At 43.9% G+C, this 19,235-nt stretch overlaps 1 protein-coding gene across 2 annotated transcripts in view; it reads left to right on the top strand.

Annotated features, from left to right (window-relative positions):
• The first annotated feature begins 9,528 nt into the window (after window positions 1-9,528).
• LOC126457074 (uncharacterized) overlaps window positions 9,529-19,235 on the top strand; it is a 104,743-nt gene continuing 95,036 nt past the window's right edge. The window contains exon 1 of one of the 2 annotated variants that reach the window (XM_050093073.1): window positions 9,529-9,654. In XM_050093073.1, the coding sequence (XP_049949030.1) occupies window positions 9,622-9,654 (33 nt within the window). In that variant the 5' untranslated portion in view covers window positions 9,529-9,621. Of the gene's footprint in view, window positions 9,924-19,235 lie in introns of both variants that reach the window. The other variant, XM_050093074.1, reaches the window with a different exon arrangement.

Below are 19,235 nucleotides of genomic sequence, written 5' to 3'. Positions count from 1 at the left end.
CCATTTGAACCATTTTAAAGAGTCAAATGAGCACACACGATGGACTGAAAGTAAACCAAAGACAGGTGAAAGTAATGATTAGCAGAAACGAGATTAGCGATAAATATAATAGCGAAACTGGGGACCACAAAGTAAAGGAACTGAAAGAATTTTGCTACCTTGTTAGCAACAGCACACGACGGAAGAAGCACGGAGGAAACAAAAAGCAGATTAGTACAGGAAAATAGGGAATTCCTTGCAAAAGTAAATCTACGAGGGTCAAATGAATCCGTTAACTTGATGTGAAAATTTCAGAGAAGATATTTTTGGAACACAGAATTACATCGAAGTGAATGAGGGATTGTGGGCAAACTGGATAGGAAGTGAATCGACGCGTTTGAGATGGAGCGCTACAGAAGCACTTTGAAAATTAGAGGAATTGGTAAGCTACATAACGATGTTCTCTGCAGAATCGGCGAGGAGACTAACACGTAAATTTTGGCAAGGAGAATACACAGGATAACAGAACGCGTGTTAAGGCATCAAGGAATAACTTCCGTGGAAAATAAGGAAGCTGAAGGGACTAAAACTGCGGTGGCACACAGTGATGATAAACACTGAAGAGCCAAAGAAACTGGTACACCAGCCTAATATCTTGTAGGGCCCCCCAAGCACGCAGAAGTGCCGCAACACGACGTGGTATGGACTCGACTAATGCCTGAAGCAGTGCTGAAGGGAACTGACACCATGAATCCTGCAGGGCTGTCCATAAATCCGTAAAAATATGAGGGGGTGCTGACAACACGTTGCAAAGCACCACAGATGTGCTCAATAATGTTCATGTCTGGGGAGTTTGATGGCTAGCGGAAGTGTTTAAACTCAGAAGAGTGTTCCTGGAGCCACTCTGTAGCAATTCTAGACGTGTGGGGTGTTGCATTGTCCTGCTGTAATTGCCCAAGTCCGTCGGAACACACAATGGACATGAGTGGATGCAGGTGATCAGACAAGATGCTTACGTACGTGTCACCTGTCAGAGTCGTATCTTTACGTATCAGGAGTCCCATATCACTCCAACTGCACACACCCAACAGCATTACAGAGCCTCCACCAGCTTGAACAGTCCTCTGCTGACATGCAGGGTCCATGCATTCATGAGGTGGCCTCCATACCTGTACACGTCCATCCGATCGATACAATTTGAAACGAGCGATCGATACAATTTGAAACGAGACTCTTCCGACCTTTCAACGTGTTACTAGTCATCAACAGTTCAATGTCGGTGTTGACGTGATCAGGCGAGGCGTAAAGCTTTATGTCGTGCAGTCATAAAGAGTACACGACTGGGCCCTCGGCTACGAAAGCCCATATCGATGATGTTTCGTTGAATGTTTCGGATGCTGGCACTTGTTGATTGCCCAGCACTGAAATCTACAGCAATTTGCGGAAGGGTTGCACTTCTGTCACGTTGAACGATTCTATTCAGTCGTCGTTCGTTCCATTCTTGCAGGATCTTTTTCCGGCCGCGACGATGTAGGAGATTTGATGTTTTACCGAATTGCTGATATTCACGATATACTCGTGAAATAGTCGTACGGGAAAATCCCCACTTCGTCGCTACCTCGGAGATGCTGTGTCTCATCGCTCGTGCGCCACCTATAACATCACGTTCAAACTCACTTAAATCTTGATAATATGCCACTGTAGCAGCGGTAACCGACCTAACAACTGTGCTATGCATTTATTGTCTAATATAGGCGTTGCTGACCCCAGCGCCGTATTCCGCCTATTTACATATCTCTGCATTTGAATTCGGATGCCTTTACCGGTTTTGTTTGGCGCTTCAGTGTATATCGCAAAAATAATGAATACTTACGGTAAAGTGCTTTTCTAGGATGAAGAGGTTGGGACCGGAGGGAAATACGTGGCGGGCCGCCTCAATCTTCGTATAAGACTGATGACTACCCCAGCTCCCCCCCCCCCCCCCCCTCCCAAAAAAAAGGGTAAGAAAGGGAACATCAGTGACACTAAATATACGACGCATCCCTGGTTCAGGTGACTTTTCGCTGTAAGCAGGGGATCCGGGTTCGATCCCAGGCTGGCAGAGCTTTTCGTTAGTTGCAGCTCATTCACTCCACGGAACTGCATATTACCTGACCGAAGGATCAATTCACAAATCGCAGCCGTGACCAAGAAAACCGAGACGCGCTATTGTGGTAGAAATCGATTGGGAGACGGACCGTCGGAAACAGAGGTCTGCGCGGACAAAATAAACGCTATCCTGATCCGCGAGTTCCCTCTCCGCACGACGCACTCACGCCTCTTACCTTTACCTACGGATATAAGAGTTTTGTTACGTCATTTAATCCGTTCGGTACACCAGAACTCTGACGGTAGGCTTGCGCTTGACCTGAATTTTCGCCTTCTGCACCGGACCTTGTAGATTACATTACGTAGGGCCTGTAAGTACAGGATGGCATTTACTATACTTTGATGCAACAGGCGATCCGTAAGTTAGAGACTGTTGCCATAATTACTGAAACTTTTTTGCCGGAACGTTTTCGCAATATCGGAAGGTTAAATGAAGTCGTCACATGTCGCATACTGTCAACTGTTTATAATGTACATCGTTTATTAAATGTAGGTTAATTTGGTATAATATTAAATCAAATTAACATGCTACACCTCTCAACGTAGCAAGCGCTGCAATGTGTATACGTATGTTCAAGAGAATTGTTGAGAATTGATTCATTCTATACCGTACCAAAGGAATTAGCCCCCATCAGCAATCTGAGGCTACATTTAATACAAACTTTTGCCACTTCAAGCTATCATCGCCTGCGATTTATAATCACAGGTTTAGCATCGTCAAGCTCGATGATAACTTGTGATTTTAAAGGTGTAATTCCGCTTCTACACATTGAGGAGCAATAATTTGGAATTTTTGCTGATTATTTTTATCGTCATCGATCAGGATTTCCTCAGTCGATATGACGTTTACTCTGTTTGAGATTTTTAATTTTCTTTGAAAATCTAACATTACTGGTAAGTAACAATTTTTCTCTGTCAATAACTCATTGAGTAGTACACATTTACCATCAGAAGGCTGTTAACTGTAGATCGTTGTACCAAAATAGTGGCATTCATACTCACATTAATAATATAAAAACATATACTTCACATATATTAAAGAAATAGGCTTGCCATTTCAGTATCAAAGTAATGTACCTAAATACAGAGTCGATACCTGTCAGTCGTTTGAGATGCATTAACTTTTATGTAATCGCTAACAAATTTAGCTCTTATGGCATTACACATCCTCAAACTCACTGAATAATAGCAATTTTAGAATTTTGCCATCTCTTAGATGAATTTCTGCGATGGCAGTGTACCATACATTATTTACGTTGTATGTGAAACACGGACAGGAGTCAAAACATGGAGCGAAGTTTATAAGCGTTGGAGTGCCCTGGAATCGCTTTCATGCAATGAAGACTAAACAGGAATGTCTCAGACATAAGCCAAGTGTTGGCAAAAGGGGCATGAGCTGTACGTGTACATCCAGCAAGAGGGACATGTCGCCGTCTTTAGCTTTTGCCTGTATGAACAACGTATCTACCCTCTCCACTGTGCATTCCAGTCATCACTGTGGCAGTTTGTCTCGAATGGATAAAGGTATTGACTCAAAACAGTAATAACTATTACTACCAACGGTATGTAATCCAAATGGACAAAATCGTCATACTGACACTACCGTTTAACTTCCAACCAGTGAGTAACGATTGTTGTGGATATCTGGAAATATACCCGCATATATCCGCAACGACATGGACTTATTCACAAAGTAACCATTGCTGCCGAGATTATGTTAACGGCAAAAATTATAATCGTTAGCAGTGGCGGTAAATGGGGGAGGGACGGTTGCGTACGTCCCTGGTCAGCAGAGCTTGGGTCAGGGTCCTTGGCTACATGCCAGACCTTCCTGCAACAACTCGTGGAGTGAAGGCGTGCAACCGGTCTTCTGTCAGGTGGCGGACTTTCAATTCACCGAGCCAACTCACAGAATTCAAGACGAGCAAGCTGTGTGCCTACAGCGAGTTTCACTGCTTCCCTCATCTCGTATCACCGTAATCGCAAAATCAACGCTATACGAGACATTCACTCTTCGCCTCAATCTACGGGAAACAGAGCAAAGAGAGAGAACAATGACCATTCGCGAAGAGATAATGCCAATATGCGCAAAGCAAAAAAGTCTGCACAATTAGCGAAACTCGATTTGTGGCTCCGGTTTCACGCAAACACTTTGTTATACCTGAGCTGGTTTCACTGATAATCACCCATTATCGTTATATTCTTATTCCCTAAGACATGAAATGTAGATTGTTGGGCAGTTCAATTACGCATTTTAAAATACTATGATGATTACTGTAACGATTATGATGAAGACAGTACATTTCGTCTTTATGTATTCCTTACGTGTTACACAATTACTACGCAAATGTCAGCATGCAAAGGAAATAGGTATTAACCTTGATTTACGCAAGGTTAATCCCTAGACATTACGAATTGATTGTCGTTATAGTGATTAATCTGAAGACTGGCGAGACTCAGTTCTCCGAACTGTTCTATCCTGTGTAAGTCTGTAAATCTTTTCACACCTGCGTTACTATAATCAAAACTTGACCTCCACCAACAATCTTTGTCCCCCAGACTTCCTTCCATTACCAAATTATCTCTTCGTTGATGCCTGAGGTTATGTCCCGTCAAATGCCCTGTCTTCTGGTAATATTGTGTCGTATAGTTCTTTTCTTCCTAATTCAGTTGAGTACGCCTTCCTTAGCTACTCTGTCTACCCGTCTAACATTAATTATTCTCATACTTCAAAAGCTTCAATAGCTTATGGGCCATACTGCTTAGCGTTCGAGTTTCTCTTCCGTACCCTCACCGTCTTCAGGCCACGAGTGGCTTACCGGGACCATCCGACCGCCGTGTCATCCTCGGTGGAGGATGCGGATAGGTGGGGCGTGGGGTCAGCACACCGCTCTCCCGGTCGTAAGATGGTATTCTTGACCGAAGCCGCTACTATTCGGCCGAGTAGCTCCTCAATTGGCATCACGAGGCTGAGTGCACCCAGAAAAATGGCAACAGCGCATGGCGGCCTGAATGGTCACCCATCTAAGTGCCGACCACGCCCGACAGCTTTGAACTTCGGTGATCTCACGGGAACCGGTGTATCCACTGCGGCAAGGCCGTTGCCTCAAGGGTACAACCAAACAAAAATATTTCGTATTAGGAACTGGATCGTATGGCATACAGTAGTGCTAATTATTTTATTTCGGTCAAATTCTGATGGTTCAAATGGCTCTGATCACTATGGGACTTAACTGCTGAGGTCATCAGTCCCCTAGAACTTAAATGGTTCAAATGGCTCTGAGTACTATGGGACTCAACTGCTGAGGTCATTAGTCCCCTAGAACTTAGAACTAGTTAAACCTAACTAACCTAATGACATCACACACATCCATGCCCGAGGCAAGATTCGAACCTGCGACCGTAGTGGTCGCGCGGTTCCAGACTGTAGCGCCTAGAACCGCTCGGCCACTCCAGCCGGCTCAAATTCTGATCATCCGTTTCAAGATCGTACATTTCAGAAAAGATTTCCTAACACTCACAATTATATTCGATGTTAGAATATTTATCCTTCTCGGGAATGATTTTTCTCACATTTGCCACCCTGCATTTTACATCCTCTCTACTTCCGCCATAGTCAGTTATATTGTCCAAATAGGAAAACTCGTCTACTTCTTTCAGGGTCTCATTTATTAATCTAATTCTGTCACTGTCACCTAACCTATTTCGAGTAGACTCAATTCCGATTACACGTTCATGTCCGATATACGAAGCAAATAAATAAACCTGCCTATGACACGGCACACTGCTGCGTTGAAACACCGTAAAAAGCTGATCAATTCCGGACACGGAAGAAGAGAAAAGAAAAGGTTCGGCTGAAGCGGCAGCGGGCCGAGTGAAAGGAGAGTCTGTCTCTCCCGAGAAGGGTCTGCGGCCAGAGAGAGCGGCCAGCTGGTACCTTACCGCCCACGCGCCGCGTTTGCTGCCAGCCACACTGTGCACTCGCACTTGTTTGTTTACCTTCCCAAACAGACAACGGCGTCTGGACACTGGCGTCCAGCAATAGCATCTACTGGGGCCAACAAAGTACAGAAGAGTGTGGCGCTCACCACTACCCCTCAGAGATTCTTTCATCAGGTGACTGAAATAAGCTCACAATACAAAATAAGAGTGACCCCCTTGAAAGAGCGCTCTGGTCGCTTTGGGGCGCGTTAGATAGATGGTGTGTACCAGGCGATCATCTGGCACCTCTCTACTGACACACACACACACACACACACACACACACACACACACACACACACAGTGCTCCAAGGGGAAGACCATAATTCTATCAGTTGCGCCTCTCGGTTGACGAATAAAAAAAAATAATAATAAGAACAAGAAATTTTATGTGTTTGTTTTATTTGGCGTGACGTTGTGTAGACCAACTTAGAGACAGCGATGTATCGAAAGTTTCCTATAAACATATCAAATGAATATGTAATTGGCAAAGGCCGGCCGATGTGGCCGAGCGGTTCTAGGCATTTCAGTCTGGAACCGCGCGACCGCTACGGTCGCAGGTTCGAATCCTGCCTCGGGCATGGATGTGTGTGATGTCCTTAGATTAGTTAGCTTTAAGTAGTTCTAAGTTCTAGGGGACTGGTAACCTCAGATGTTAAGTCCCTTATTGCTCAGAGCCATTTTCTAATTCGCAAAGATATTAAATAATGATGTAGATGGCTACATACCTGGGCGTCTGCACACCAAATAAATCACAGACTACTACTACTACTACTACTACTACTACTGCCCGCCCGGTTGGCCGTGCGGTCTAACGCACGGCTTTCCGGGCGGGAAGGAGCGCCTGGTCCCCGGCACGAATCCGCCCGACGGATTTGTGTCGAGGTCTGGTGATCCGGCCAATCTGTGGATGTTTTTAGGCGGTTTTCCATCTGCCTCGGCGAATGCGGGCTGTTTCCCTTTATTCCGCCTCAGTTACACTATGTCGGCGATTGCTGCGCAAACAAGTTCTCGACGTACGCGTACACCAGCATTACTCTACCACGCCAACATAGGGGTTACACTCGTCTGGTGTGAGACGTTCCCTGGGGGGTCCACCGGGGTCCGAACCGCACAATAACTCTGGGTTCAGTGTGGGACGGCGGAGGGGTGAAGTGGACTGCGGTAGTCGTCGTGGGGTTGTGGACCACTGCGGCTGCGGCGGGGACGGAGCCTCTCCGTCGTTTCTAGGTCCCCGGTTAACATACAATACAATACTACTACTAATACTACTACTACTACTAATAATAATAATACTAATAATAGAATATAATTGAAAGACGAATTATTAAAAACTGAGTGTCTTATGAACAACAAATGGTTCGGAAATGAGAAGTAGTGAAGGAGATCTTCCAAAATATATAGAAAATATCACAAGTAAATGCAGAGCAAAAATTAATCTTTTTTGGACACCTAACGAGTCAATAAGAACAGGCGAACGAAAGAATATTCCTGTATTTCAGGTAAATGAAGTTAACAAGAGCATGCGCCGCAGAAAAAAAAAAAGAACGAGAAAGAAACAACATCAAACAACCGGAAATAACAGAAAGAAACTTTTTAAGAGCGAACTAAATTCAGAAGGTTTTCAAGGAAGAATAAATGAGAAATCGTGTAGAACATGGACAGAAGAGAGAATAAGGACACAAGGTAAGACGGTGTAGTAGCTGTGGAAAAAAAAGGAAACAACACAGAAAGAGCAGCAAGTTAAGTTGTCAGGTCAGTCAGGAGTCAGTCACCACGAAGATTACTTGAAATGAAATAAAATACACTACTGGCCATTAAAATTGCTACACCAAGAAGAAATGCAGATGATAAACAGGTATTCATTGGACAAATATATTATACTAGAACTGACATGTGATTACATTTTCACGCAATTTGGGTGCATAGATCCGAGATATCAGTACTCAGAACAACCACCTCTGGCCGTAATAACGGCCTTGATACGCCTGGGTACTGAGTCAAACAGAGCTTGTGTACAGCGTGCCCATGCAGCTTCAACACAATACCACAGTTCATCAAGAGTAGTGACTGGCGTATTGTGACGAGCCAGTTGCTCGGTCACCACTGACCAGACGTTTTCAATTGGTGAGAGATCTGGAGAATGTGCTGGGCAGGGCAGCAGTCGAACTTGTTCCGTATCGAGAAAGGCCCGTACTGGACTTGCAACATGTGCTCGTGTATTATCCTGCTGAAATGTAGGGTTTTGCAGGGATCGAATGAAGTGTAGAGCCACGGGCCGTAACATATCTGAAATGTAACGTCCACTATTCAAAGTGCCGTCAATGCGAACAAGAGGTGACCGAGACGTGTAACCAATGGCACCCATACCATCACGCCGGGTGATACGCCAGTATGGCGATGACGAATACACGATTACAATGTGCGTTCACCGCGGTGTCACCAAACACGGATGCGACGATCATGATGCTGTAAACAGAACCTGGATTCATCCGAAAAAATACGTTTTGCCATTCATGCACCAAGGTTCGTCGTCGAGTACACCGTCGTAGGCGCTCCTGTCTGAGATGCAGCGTCAAGGGTAACCGCAGCCACGGTCTCCGAGCTCATAGTCCATGCTGCTGCAAACGTCGTCGAACTGTTCGTGCAGATGGTTGTTGTCTTGAAAACGTCCCCATCTGTTGACTCAGGGATCGAAACGTTGTTGCATGATCCGTTACAGCTATGCGGATAAGATGCCTGTCATCTCGACTGCTAGTGATACGGGGCCGTTGGGATCCAGCACGGCGTTCCGTATTACCCTCCTGAACCCGCAATCGCGTTGGGCTACAATCCGACCTTTTTCAAAGTCGGAAAGGTGATGGTGCGCATTTCTCCTCCTTACACGAGACATGACAACAACGTTTCACCAGGCAACGCCAGTCAACTGCTGTTTGAGTATGGGAAATCGGTTGGAAACTTTCCTCATGTCAGCACGTTGTAGGTGTCGCCACCGGCGCCAACCTTGTGTGAATGCTCTGAAAAGCTAATCATTTGCATATCACAGCGCCTTCTTCCCGTAGGTTCAATTTCGCGTCTGTAGCACTTCATCTTCGTGGTGTAGCAATTTCAATGGCCAGTAGTGTAGTTTTACGTGATCGGAACCGTAACTCCGTAAACATTAAGGTCCCTTCCCTACACCTACGAGTATCGGACGCTGCTTAGTTTGTTTACGTATCGAGGTCGCCAGCAGCTGCACGCTAGTCGCGATCCGCCCTGAATTGGATCCACGACGCCAGGCGACAGCGACAGAGCAGAGCAGAGTAGGGGAGCTGTGTGCTGTGGTGTGGCGGCGGCCGACCTTGCCTTGTTTACGGCGCGCTGCCTTGGCCGCCGTCCAAGCCCGGCGCCTCGTGCCAGCAGACAACTGCCCAGACCGGCGCCCGCGCAACGCGGAAGCAGTCAAACGCTCACTGCTGCACCACGCATACGGAACATCTATCTGCACAGACTGGGGCGCGTTGAAAGAAGAGAATGAAACTGTTTCTGATGGGCTTCCAGAACACGGTAAAGAGAAACGCAGCAAGTCAATTTTGCGTACTTATGTAATATTTTGTTTTGGAAACATGTCACCACAGACAAGGAAATGTCCATCTCGCCCGTGGCTCCGAACTTCCGTTGCGTGATGAAAAATAACGCTCGTGACCGCCGCCTGAATCCATGCCGTTCTGGCGATGTGCAGCGCGCCACACAAATTACGCGACGTCCTGCTCCACGGATTTTTAACGGATATGATTACCGGCAGACCAGATTAATTACCTCCACTGCTACATACAGTAACGACAATATTCGAACACTATAAGATATTTACTTTGTATAGCACCATTAGTTTATTCTTAACAAAACAAAAATACGAAATAATCAAGTACTATATTAAGGTAGATGTCAAGTAAATAACAGTATGAACTATTTCACACAACTTATAACAGCTGTAAACAGTACGATTTAAACTAAACATTGTTCGAATTTCACGTTACTTTAGTATTCGGAAAGCTGGGACTGTACCACTTGTTATAATCGTTCACTTCAAGTTATATACTCTGACAAGGGAAGCCACGACGTTTAGATCGCGGTTTACCTTCACACTTTGTACTCTTTTAGTAGTCCATTAGGACAAAATAACTTCCAAGTAGTAAGGCGTACTACTAAGGCGATTTCGAGAAAATCGCAACAGAGGTTTTGCGTGTCAGTGGCGTGCCGGTGTGTTGCAACCTCGAGAACGAGTTGGCAGCGGTCGTGTGGTTAGTGCTCAAGTTACATGATCGATGAATCGAGCCCCCCTCCTGTTTTCTTCATTTAGATTTTTTAAAAAAACTAGTCATATTGTTTCATTGTTTCATTTGAAAGGTAATATGCTGAAAAGACACGTGCATTTGCATCAACGTTTATTGACTTTTCAATATTATTAGACTGTCTGCTAATTTTTACTATCACAACAAATATTATATTTATAATAAACGTCCAAACGCAAAATGTATGCCTGTCATGATTTCTGAAATACCTTATACCTGCAATCGCGTAAGGTGCCGAGAACTGCTTTGCACCTGGACACTTCGATGTGCATACACAGTTGTCACGGACGAGGCACAGTTCTGGAAATCCCTAGTCAAACATCGACAAATAAAGATGTAAATAACTTTATTCAATAACACCCTGAATTACAATACCCCAGAATATGAGGATAAGGTCTAACTAAACGTCGGATTTGTTTTCGACATTACGAGTTGCACCATGATACTTTTCACACAGACACGGAGAACATAACTAAATTGAACTGGCATCTACAACATCGAATGAATGCAACTTTAGGGCAAGCACAAGGAATCTTCAGAGTTTCCACGGAAAAAATTCTCTTTCTTCCGGCAATCTGGATGCAGACCATAGGTAACGCAACATTCTCGTAAATATCGGTGACGAAAATTGGCGATGTATTTTAATAGCATCTTCACAACAAGCAATTTCTCGTTCATTGTCAATCAAATACGAACAAGTTTGAAATCGTTTTATAAAATTTTAAACTTGCCTGTTATGGTTGTGGTCTTCAGTCCGAAGACTGGTTTGGTGCAGCTCTCCACGTTACTCTATCCTGTGCGTGCCTCTTCGTCTCCAAATAACTTCTGCAATCTACATCCTTCTCAATTTCCGTACTGTATTCAACACTTGGTCTCCCTCTACGATTTTTACCCCCACCCACACTTCCTTCCAATACTAAATTGGTAATCCCTTTGAGTCTCAGAATGTGTCCTAACAACCAATACCCTCGTTTGTTTGGTGAAGTTGTGCCACGAATTTTCTGTCTTCCCAATTTCATTCAGTAGCTCCTCATTAGTTGCGTGATCAAGCCAATTAATTTTCAACATTCTTCTGCACATTTCGAAAGCTTCTGTTTTCTTTTTGTCTAAACTATTTATCGTCCATGTTTCTCTTCCGTACCCCGCTACACTCTAGACAAATACATTCCGAAAAGACTTCCTAACGGATAAATCTATATTCAATGTTAACAAAAGTCTCTTCTTCAGAAACGCTTTTCTTGCCATTGCCAGTCTACATTTTATATCCTCTCTACTTCGGCCATCATCAATTATTTTGCTACCGAAATAAAAAACCTCATCTACTACGTTAAGTGTCTCTTAGCATCACCTAATTTAATTCGACTACACTCCATTATCCTTGTTTCATTCCGTTCAACTGCTTTTCCAAGTCCTTCGCTATCTCTGACAGACTTACAGTCTCATAGGCAATCCTCAAAGCTTTTATTTCTTCTTCCTGAAATTTAATTCCTACTCCAAATTTTTCTTCGGTTTCCTTTACTGCTTGTTCAATGTAAACATTAACAAACATCGGGAATAGGCTACAGCTCTGCCTCACTCCCTTTTCAACCACTGCTTCCCTTCGATGCCCCTCGACTCTTACAACTACCGTCTGGTTTCTGCACAAGTTGTAAACAGCCCTTCACTCCCTGTATTTTACTCCTCCTGCCTTAAGAATTTCAAAGACAGTATTCCAGTCAACACTGCTGAAAGCTTTCTCTAAGTCAACAAATGCTATCGGTTTTTGCCTTTCCTTAGCCTATCCCCTAAGATAAGTCATGGGGTCAGTATTGTCTCGCGTGTTCTTACATTTCTACGGTATCCAAAACTGAGTTTCCCCGATGACTGCTTCTACCAGTTTCTTCATTCCTCTCTACAGAATTCGTGTTAATATTTTGCAATCATGACTTATTAAGCTGATAGTTCGGTAATTTTAAAACCTGTCATCAGCTGCTTTCTTTGGAAATGGAACTACTGCATTCTTCTTGAAGCCTGTGGGTATTTCGCCTGTCTCATACAACTTGCACACCAGATGGAAGAATTTTGTCGTGGCTGGCTCTCCCAACGTTGTCAGTAATTCTGACGGAATATCATCTACCCCCGGGTCCTTGTTTCGACTTAGGCCTTTCAGAGCTCTATCAAATTCTTCTCGCAGTATCATATCTCCCATCTCATCTTCATCTACTTCCATTTCCTTTTCTATAATATTACCCTCAAGTTCATATCCCTTATATAGACCCTCTGTATACTCCTTCCACCTTTCAGCTTTCCTTTCTTCGGTTAGGACTGGTTTTCCGTCTGAGCTCTTAATATTCATATAGCTGCTTCTCTTTCTTTTTGCCAAACGACTCCTTAATTTTCCTTTCCCCTACTAAAATATGGTTCTAAATTCTTAAATCTGTCCTCTAGCCATTCCTGCTCAGCCATTTTGCCCTTCCCGTCAATCTAATTTTTTAAGCGTTTGTATTCCCTTTCGCCTGTTTCATTTGCTGCATTTTTAAATTTTCCCCTTTCATCAATTAACTTGCCTATAGAGGTAAAAGTCGCATGATATTTGGTTCATAATAAAGTAAATAAACAGTCAAACGACATTGGATATTTAATAAACGTTCTTGCAAGCACACGTGTCTGTTCATTATAGTATCTTTCACATGTAATATGTACGAAATAATACAACCAGTATTAACAAAAACATAAATTTAAAAAAAGGACGAGGAGGAATCGATCTACCGATCAACCAATTACTGAGCTTGAACGTTAACTACACGATCGCCGTCAGATTGTACTCAGGGATACAACGCACCTGCGCATCAGTAACGCGTAGAAACTTGTCTTGTTATTTTCTCGAAATCGCCTAAGTAGCATGCCTTACTACTTCCACATTATACTGCCCTAATGGTATACTAAAAGTGTACAAAGTTTGAAGCAAATCCGTGACCTAACTGTCGTGGACTCTCCTTGTGAGTTAGAAGGAAGTATTCGTTTACAAGAGCGATGGAGTTGTCCAGGCGGTACAGTGCCACGCAAAACTAATACCAGTTTTGCTATACGACAACTTGTGACTTTTCATAATGCGAAAGGTACATCATATAGGCAAACTGCTTCAATGTTCAACAAACGAGTGACGTGGCAGGTATCGTGAGACGATCTAAAAACGAGGACCGTACAGGCTCTCCACAGAGGTGACAGAAGTCATGGGATAGTGATATGCACACATGTAGATGGCTTACACATGGTACAAAAGGGCAATCCATTTCCAGAACTATCATTTGCACTCAGGTGATTCATGTGAAAAGGTTTCTGGCGTCATTATGGCCGCACAATGGGAATTAACAGACTTTGAACACGGAATGGTCGTTGGAGCCAGACGTATGGTGCATTCCATTCCGGCAATCGTTAGGGAATTCAATATTCTGACATCCACAGTGTCTAGTGTGTGCCGAGAATGCCAAATTTTAGGCATTACCTCCCAGCTAGGACAATGCAATTGCCGACGGCCTTCACTTAACGACCGATAGCAGCGGAGTCGGCGTAGAGTTGTCAATGCTAACAGACGAGCAACACAGTGTGAAATAACCGCAGAATTCAATTTGGATGTACGACGAACTTAGCCCTTTCGCGGCGAAATTTGGCGTTAATAGGCTGTGGCAGCAACGACCGACCCGAGTGCCTTTGGTAACAGTACATCATCGCCTGCAGCGCCTCTTCGGGGCTCGTGACCCTATCGGTTGGATCGTAAACGACTGCAAAACCGTGGCCTGGTCAGAAGAGTCCCGATTTCGGTTGGTGGGAGCTGATGGTGAGGTTGGAGTGTGCAGCAGACCCCACGAAGCCATGAACCCACGTTATCAACAAGGCACTGTGAAGCTGGTGGTGGCTCCATAATGGTGTGGGTTGTGTTTACATGGAATGGGTGGTTCAAATGGCTCTGAGCACTATGGGACGTCACATCTGAGGTCATCAGTCCCCTAGATTTAGAACTACTTAAACCTAATTAACCTAAGGACATCACACACAGCCATGCCCGAGGCAGGATTCGAGCCTCCGACCGTAGCAGCAGCGCGGTTCCGGACTGAAGCGCCTGAAACCGCTCGGCCACAGCAGCCGGCGAATGGTCTGGATCCTCCGGTTCAAATGGCTCTGAGCACTATGGGACTTAACATCTGTGGTCATCAGTCCCCTAGAACTTAGAACTACTTAAACCTAACTAACCTATGGACATCACACACATCCACGCCCGAGGCAGGATTCGAACCTGCGACCGTAGTAGTCGCGCGGTTCCGGACTGAGCGCCTGAACCGCTAGACCACCGCGGCCGGCGATCCTCCGGTCCAAATGGCTTCATCACGTCAGTGTATGCCTCAAAAAGGCCTACCAAAGAAGTTGGATGCACATGACAAGAGGAATTTAATACGAAAAACAAAGAAGAATCCTAAAATCAGGGCACCCAAATTCGCAAATGAGCTAAAGGAGACTGAAAAGAAGGTACATCCTCAAATGAATAGCACAGCACTGAAAGATAGTGGCTGCAATGGAAGAGTGGCTAGGGGAAAACCGTATGTGAATGAAAAGAATCGAAAGAAGAGATGGGACTTCGCTAAAGAGTTTATTACGAAGGAAGGAACATACTGGAACGACGTCACTTTCACCGACGAAAGTAAATTTAACAGTTTCGGGCAGGATGGACGAACAGTGGTGTTGCGGAAGAAGAATGAAGAATTCACAGTAAAAAACGTGAAGAAAGCTATGAAGCATGGAAGTGGCAGTGTTCTTGTTGAGCATTTAGATAGGTGGACTTAGAGGTCATAGACACTATTATGGGCAAATACGTCTACCTGAACGTATGAAAAAAAACAACTTGCTCGGGAGTGCACAAATAGGGAAATCAAACGCGTTCACGTTTTACGAGGACAGTGACACGAAACGTAAGGATTGCATTGTGAGCTCTCAACCCAGTTGAGAATATGTGGGGAGAACTAGAGCGACGTATTAGAAAAACGCCAATATCTTCTATAGAAACTTAGAAGCGGCGATTAAAACAAGAATGGAACGGTCTATGACTGATTGTTTAAAAATATCATCAGCAATAGACTGCAGCGTTTGGAAGTGGTAATACATCAGAAGGGTTACCTGAAAAGATACTGAAACATACATATTTTTTACAAAATGAAATAATTAGTTATGAGAAGTGTCGGAATATTAAATTAATGCGAAAATAGTATCGAGTTTTATTTAAACGATCTTATTAAACAACTCACGTAAATTATGTTAGTAAAGTTTATGCTTTTATTTACAAATCAAATAAATTGGTTACATTTTTTGTTTGTTTTGTTAAGAAAAAAGTGATAATGCTACAAAGTAAAAATATCATGCTGTCCGAGTATTAACGTTACCCACTGTACGTAAAATGAGTCTAAACAAACCGCCAACCTCGCTGTGACCCGCGAGACAGGCTTAAACTCCTTACTGCTCCAAAGTCAATAATCAGTGCCTCGTAGCTATCCAACTACTTTCAGTAATTCCGGGCTTCGACCACTGGACTCGGAAATTTACACCACTAACAACACTTCATACACCGCCTCCAAATGACTTCTTACTGCTACTGCGTAACGTCCACGACAACAGAACAGTAAAAAAAAGTAACAGCAATCCCTACCAGTCCACAATCTGTCTTCTAAGACATTTCAACTGTCGTTCTCATTAAATCAATTTTCCATTGCCGAACGCATTCATTTCAGTCTTTGCTTCCTGGAATAGCTGTTTGCAGAGTATTAACCGACCTTTAACAGCGAAGCAGAGTGGAAAACTTTTCTTCCGAAGGAAATGCGAAGTTGCATTTCAATCGTTTTAGTCGCTAGCCAACTGAGAACCTGTGTAGTTGTTGTTCCGTTCAAGTTGGCTTAAAAAAAGTTCCAGCTATTTCATTATCAAAGGTATTTACAGTGGTGTCGATGAATGTAAATGGATATATACTGTACATACAGAAAACAGAACGAATGTTTGTAGCGCCAATCGGCCACACTAGATATTTACAGAAACAAGACATATACCACGCTGATTTCAGAAGGCTGACGTCACTTTTAGCTGCGAGAATAAATTAATCTCGAGACGAAGCGTTTGTACAATGGCGAGGCGGGGTATTCGGAGCTGGTATGCTCTACCCCCTCCCCTTGTGAGGCCAACTTCCGGTTTCTAATAAATCCCCGTGCAAGGATTAAAGGTGAGGACACGGCCCTGTAAAACTGTTGATAAATGGCTACTGCGGCCGCGGCCCCCGTTTATCTGATTTATCGGCTTAAATTTCCCCTTGAAGAAGATGGGGCGCGTGGCCACAACGCGCACCGCAGATTAAAGCACGGAAATTCCTCTGCCGATAGAATCGTAACACTGACATTTTTCCGATCGTAAAAGAGATAACAATATCTTCTTGTTGAAAGGAAAGTATACCTAGTGAAAAACTACGCTAGTAAATGCCAGGTTATATATCTCTTGTTCGAAGTCGAAACACACTCAGTCGCGCGACGCAGAATCTGACACCTATTTTGAGGGGGGGAGGGGGGAGGGACAAAGATGCCAAACGCACTAGTCCTCGGATTTTTACAATAAGCAGACGACTTTGAAGTTCACGACTTGCATTGGTGAAGAGCGCCATTCACTCAATCGAACACACTTTTTGCTCGAAGCTTTTACCTTACAGATAAAGAAAGAAAGAACGAAAACTTGTAAAGAAAGAAAGAACGAAAACTTGTAAAGAAAGAAAGAACGAAAACGTGGTACAAAAATGATCAGCTTCTCTTGGAAATCATAATCTATTCACTATATTTATTATAGGCGACGAACTGTAACTGTGATTTAAATTGAAGGTTTATTTGCGAATAAATATGAAACCACTTTTTAATACAATTTATTGTACCACTAATATGTTTTCGAACCACTACAGGCTCATTATCAGATGGAGGTATTACAAGAACATTATGTCGTGGACCAAGTGTAGCTAGGCGCTGAAGAGGTGGTGACTGCACCGCATCGCGTGTACATATCAAATCCGTTCTCATAACGTATATTCTCAGGTACTATACACAAATATACACAGCATTTAGCTGCACTTGGTTTTACACTTATTCAGAGAACGTAATCACTGGATGTTATTACAGAGAATATGAATATCACATATGACACTTTGTTAGATCATGATCTTTGGCCTGAGACGCATTGTATTACAGTACAAATACTGTAACTACAGTTAATATAAAGTGAATCCTGCCAGCAGCAGCAGCGATCTTATATTTGTAATATACACGTAATATGGAGTGAAAGTTGAATAAAAGAGTGTCATATAGAGTGAAATATTTACTATGTAATTAAAGATTGGACTAGTTACCGAACGCCACAGCTGTTACACTACTGGGAGAACATAATTTATGCAGTTAACTCACCATCACCACCACAGTGTCTAAATTCGCTTGGTCCACGATATAACGTTCCTGTAACATCTGCATCTGATGATGAGCCTGCAGTGGTCCGAAAACATGTTGATGGTATAATAAATCGTATCAAAAATGCAAAACAGAATTGTTGCATATTAACTCCCAAATAAATCGTCAATCATTATCTTTTTCTTGGCATCCCGTAACTGAGTCGGGACGTGAATACCAGCCCGGTATTCATCTGGTCGGATGTGGGAAACAGCCTAAAAATTACATCCAGGATGACCGGCACACCGACTCTCCTCGTTAATCAGCCAAGTGGATTCGATCGGGGTAGGGGGAGGGAAGGGGGGAGGGGGGGGGACTCCATAAACTCCGGAAATTCTCTCACTGTCCGCCCCGGTAGCGCGTCGGACTCCTATTCCCGGTCAGGTCGGAGATTTTCTCCGCTCTGGAACAAAGTATGCTGTTGTCCTTACGCTCCTATCGTCATAATTTTCATTCCAGTCTTGAGATGGCTGAATCGGCACAGCTCGAAAGCTCACTAAATTTAAAAGAAAATTATGAAGTAAGTAAACTTAAAGTTTTGCACTGCCCTCATGACGTTATTGTGTGTGTGTGTGTGTGTGTGTGTGTGTGTGTGTGTGTGTGTGTATGTGTGTGTGTGTGTATGAGAAAGAGAGAGCCATGCGCCTTGTGTGCACCCTTCAGACTGACAGCATGCCTCAAGCGTTTGTCAATAGGAGAACTTGCCCACCGAACAGGCGTACATCGCAGTCGCGTCATTCCGTCTTTCTGCTGCTATCGCGTGATACGAAACACTGAAGATCTTCTTCGTAGTGGTTGCTCGGGTCTACAACGCCGATAAATACAAAATACAACTCTAAGGTACTTCGAGCAGGGTGCAACAAAGCTAGGCGCTGCCTTTTTGGAGGAAACTGGAAGGCCTTTGTATCTCTCAGACAAACTGCACCCGTCTCCATACGATCTGTTTGGCTTCTATGTGTCCATTGCCAACAACAGTACCAACTCCCCGGCACCTCCGTGCGCGAAAAACGTAGGCAAGGGAATACCTGGATAAAATGTGTTGGGATCTTTCTAGTGACGATAGCAGGTTTCTGCCTGCCGTCTGGTAACCGACATAGTTCGCAGTAGATGGATGCGGCCAAGTACGAAGGCACCACATGCAGTCCCACAGTTTCAGCAGAGAACTCGGTCAGTCACGCTTAGAACATATAATGTACAGACGATGAGCACTTCCGATCGTTAGTGAATGCAGTATCGAGGCAGGATCCTCCAACATATTGTCCAGCTGTATAGTCAACATTTCGGCGATGCGGTTGCCTTTCAA

This window comes from Schistocerca serialis, chromosome 2 (assembly GCF_023864345.2).
Source record: "Schistocerca serialis cubense isolate TAMUIC-IGC-003099 chromosome 2, iqSchSeri2.2, whole genome shotgun sequence".
In the NCBI taxonomy this organism is placed as follows: domain Eukaryota; kingdom Metazoa; phylum Arthropoda; class Insecta; order Orthoptera; family Acrididae; genus Schistocerca; species Schistocerca serialis.
This window is presented reverse-complemented; position numbering and strand designations above follow the sequence as displayed.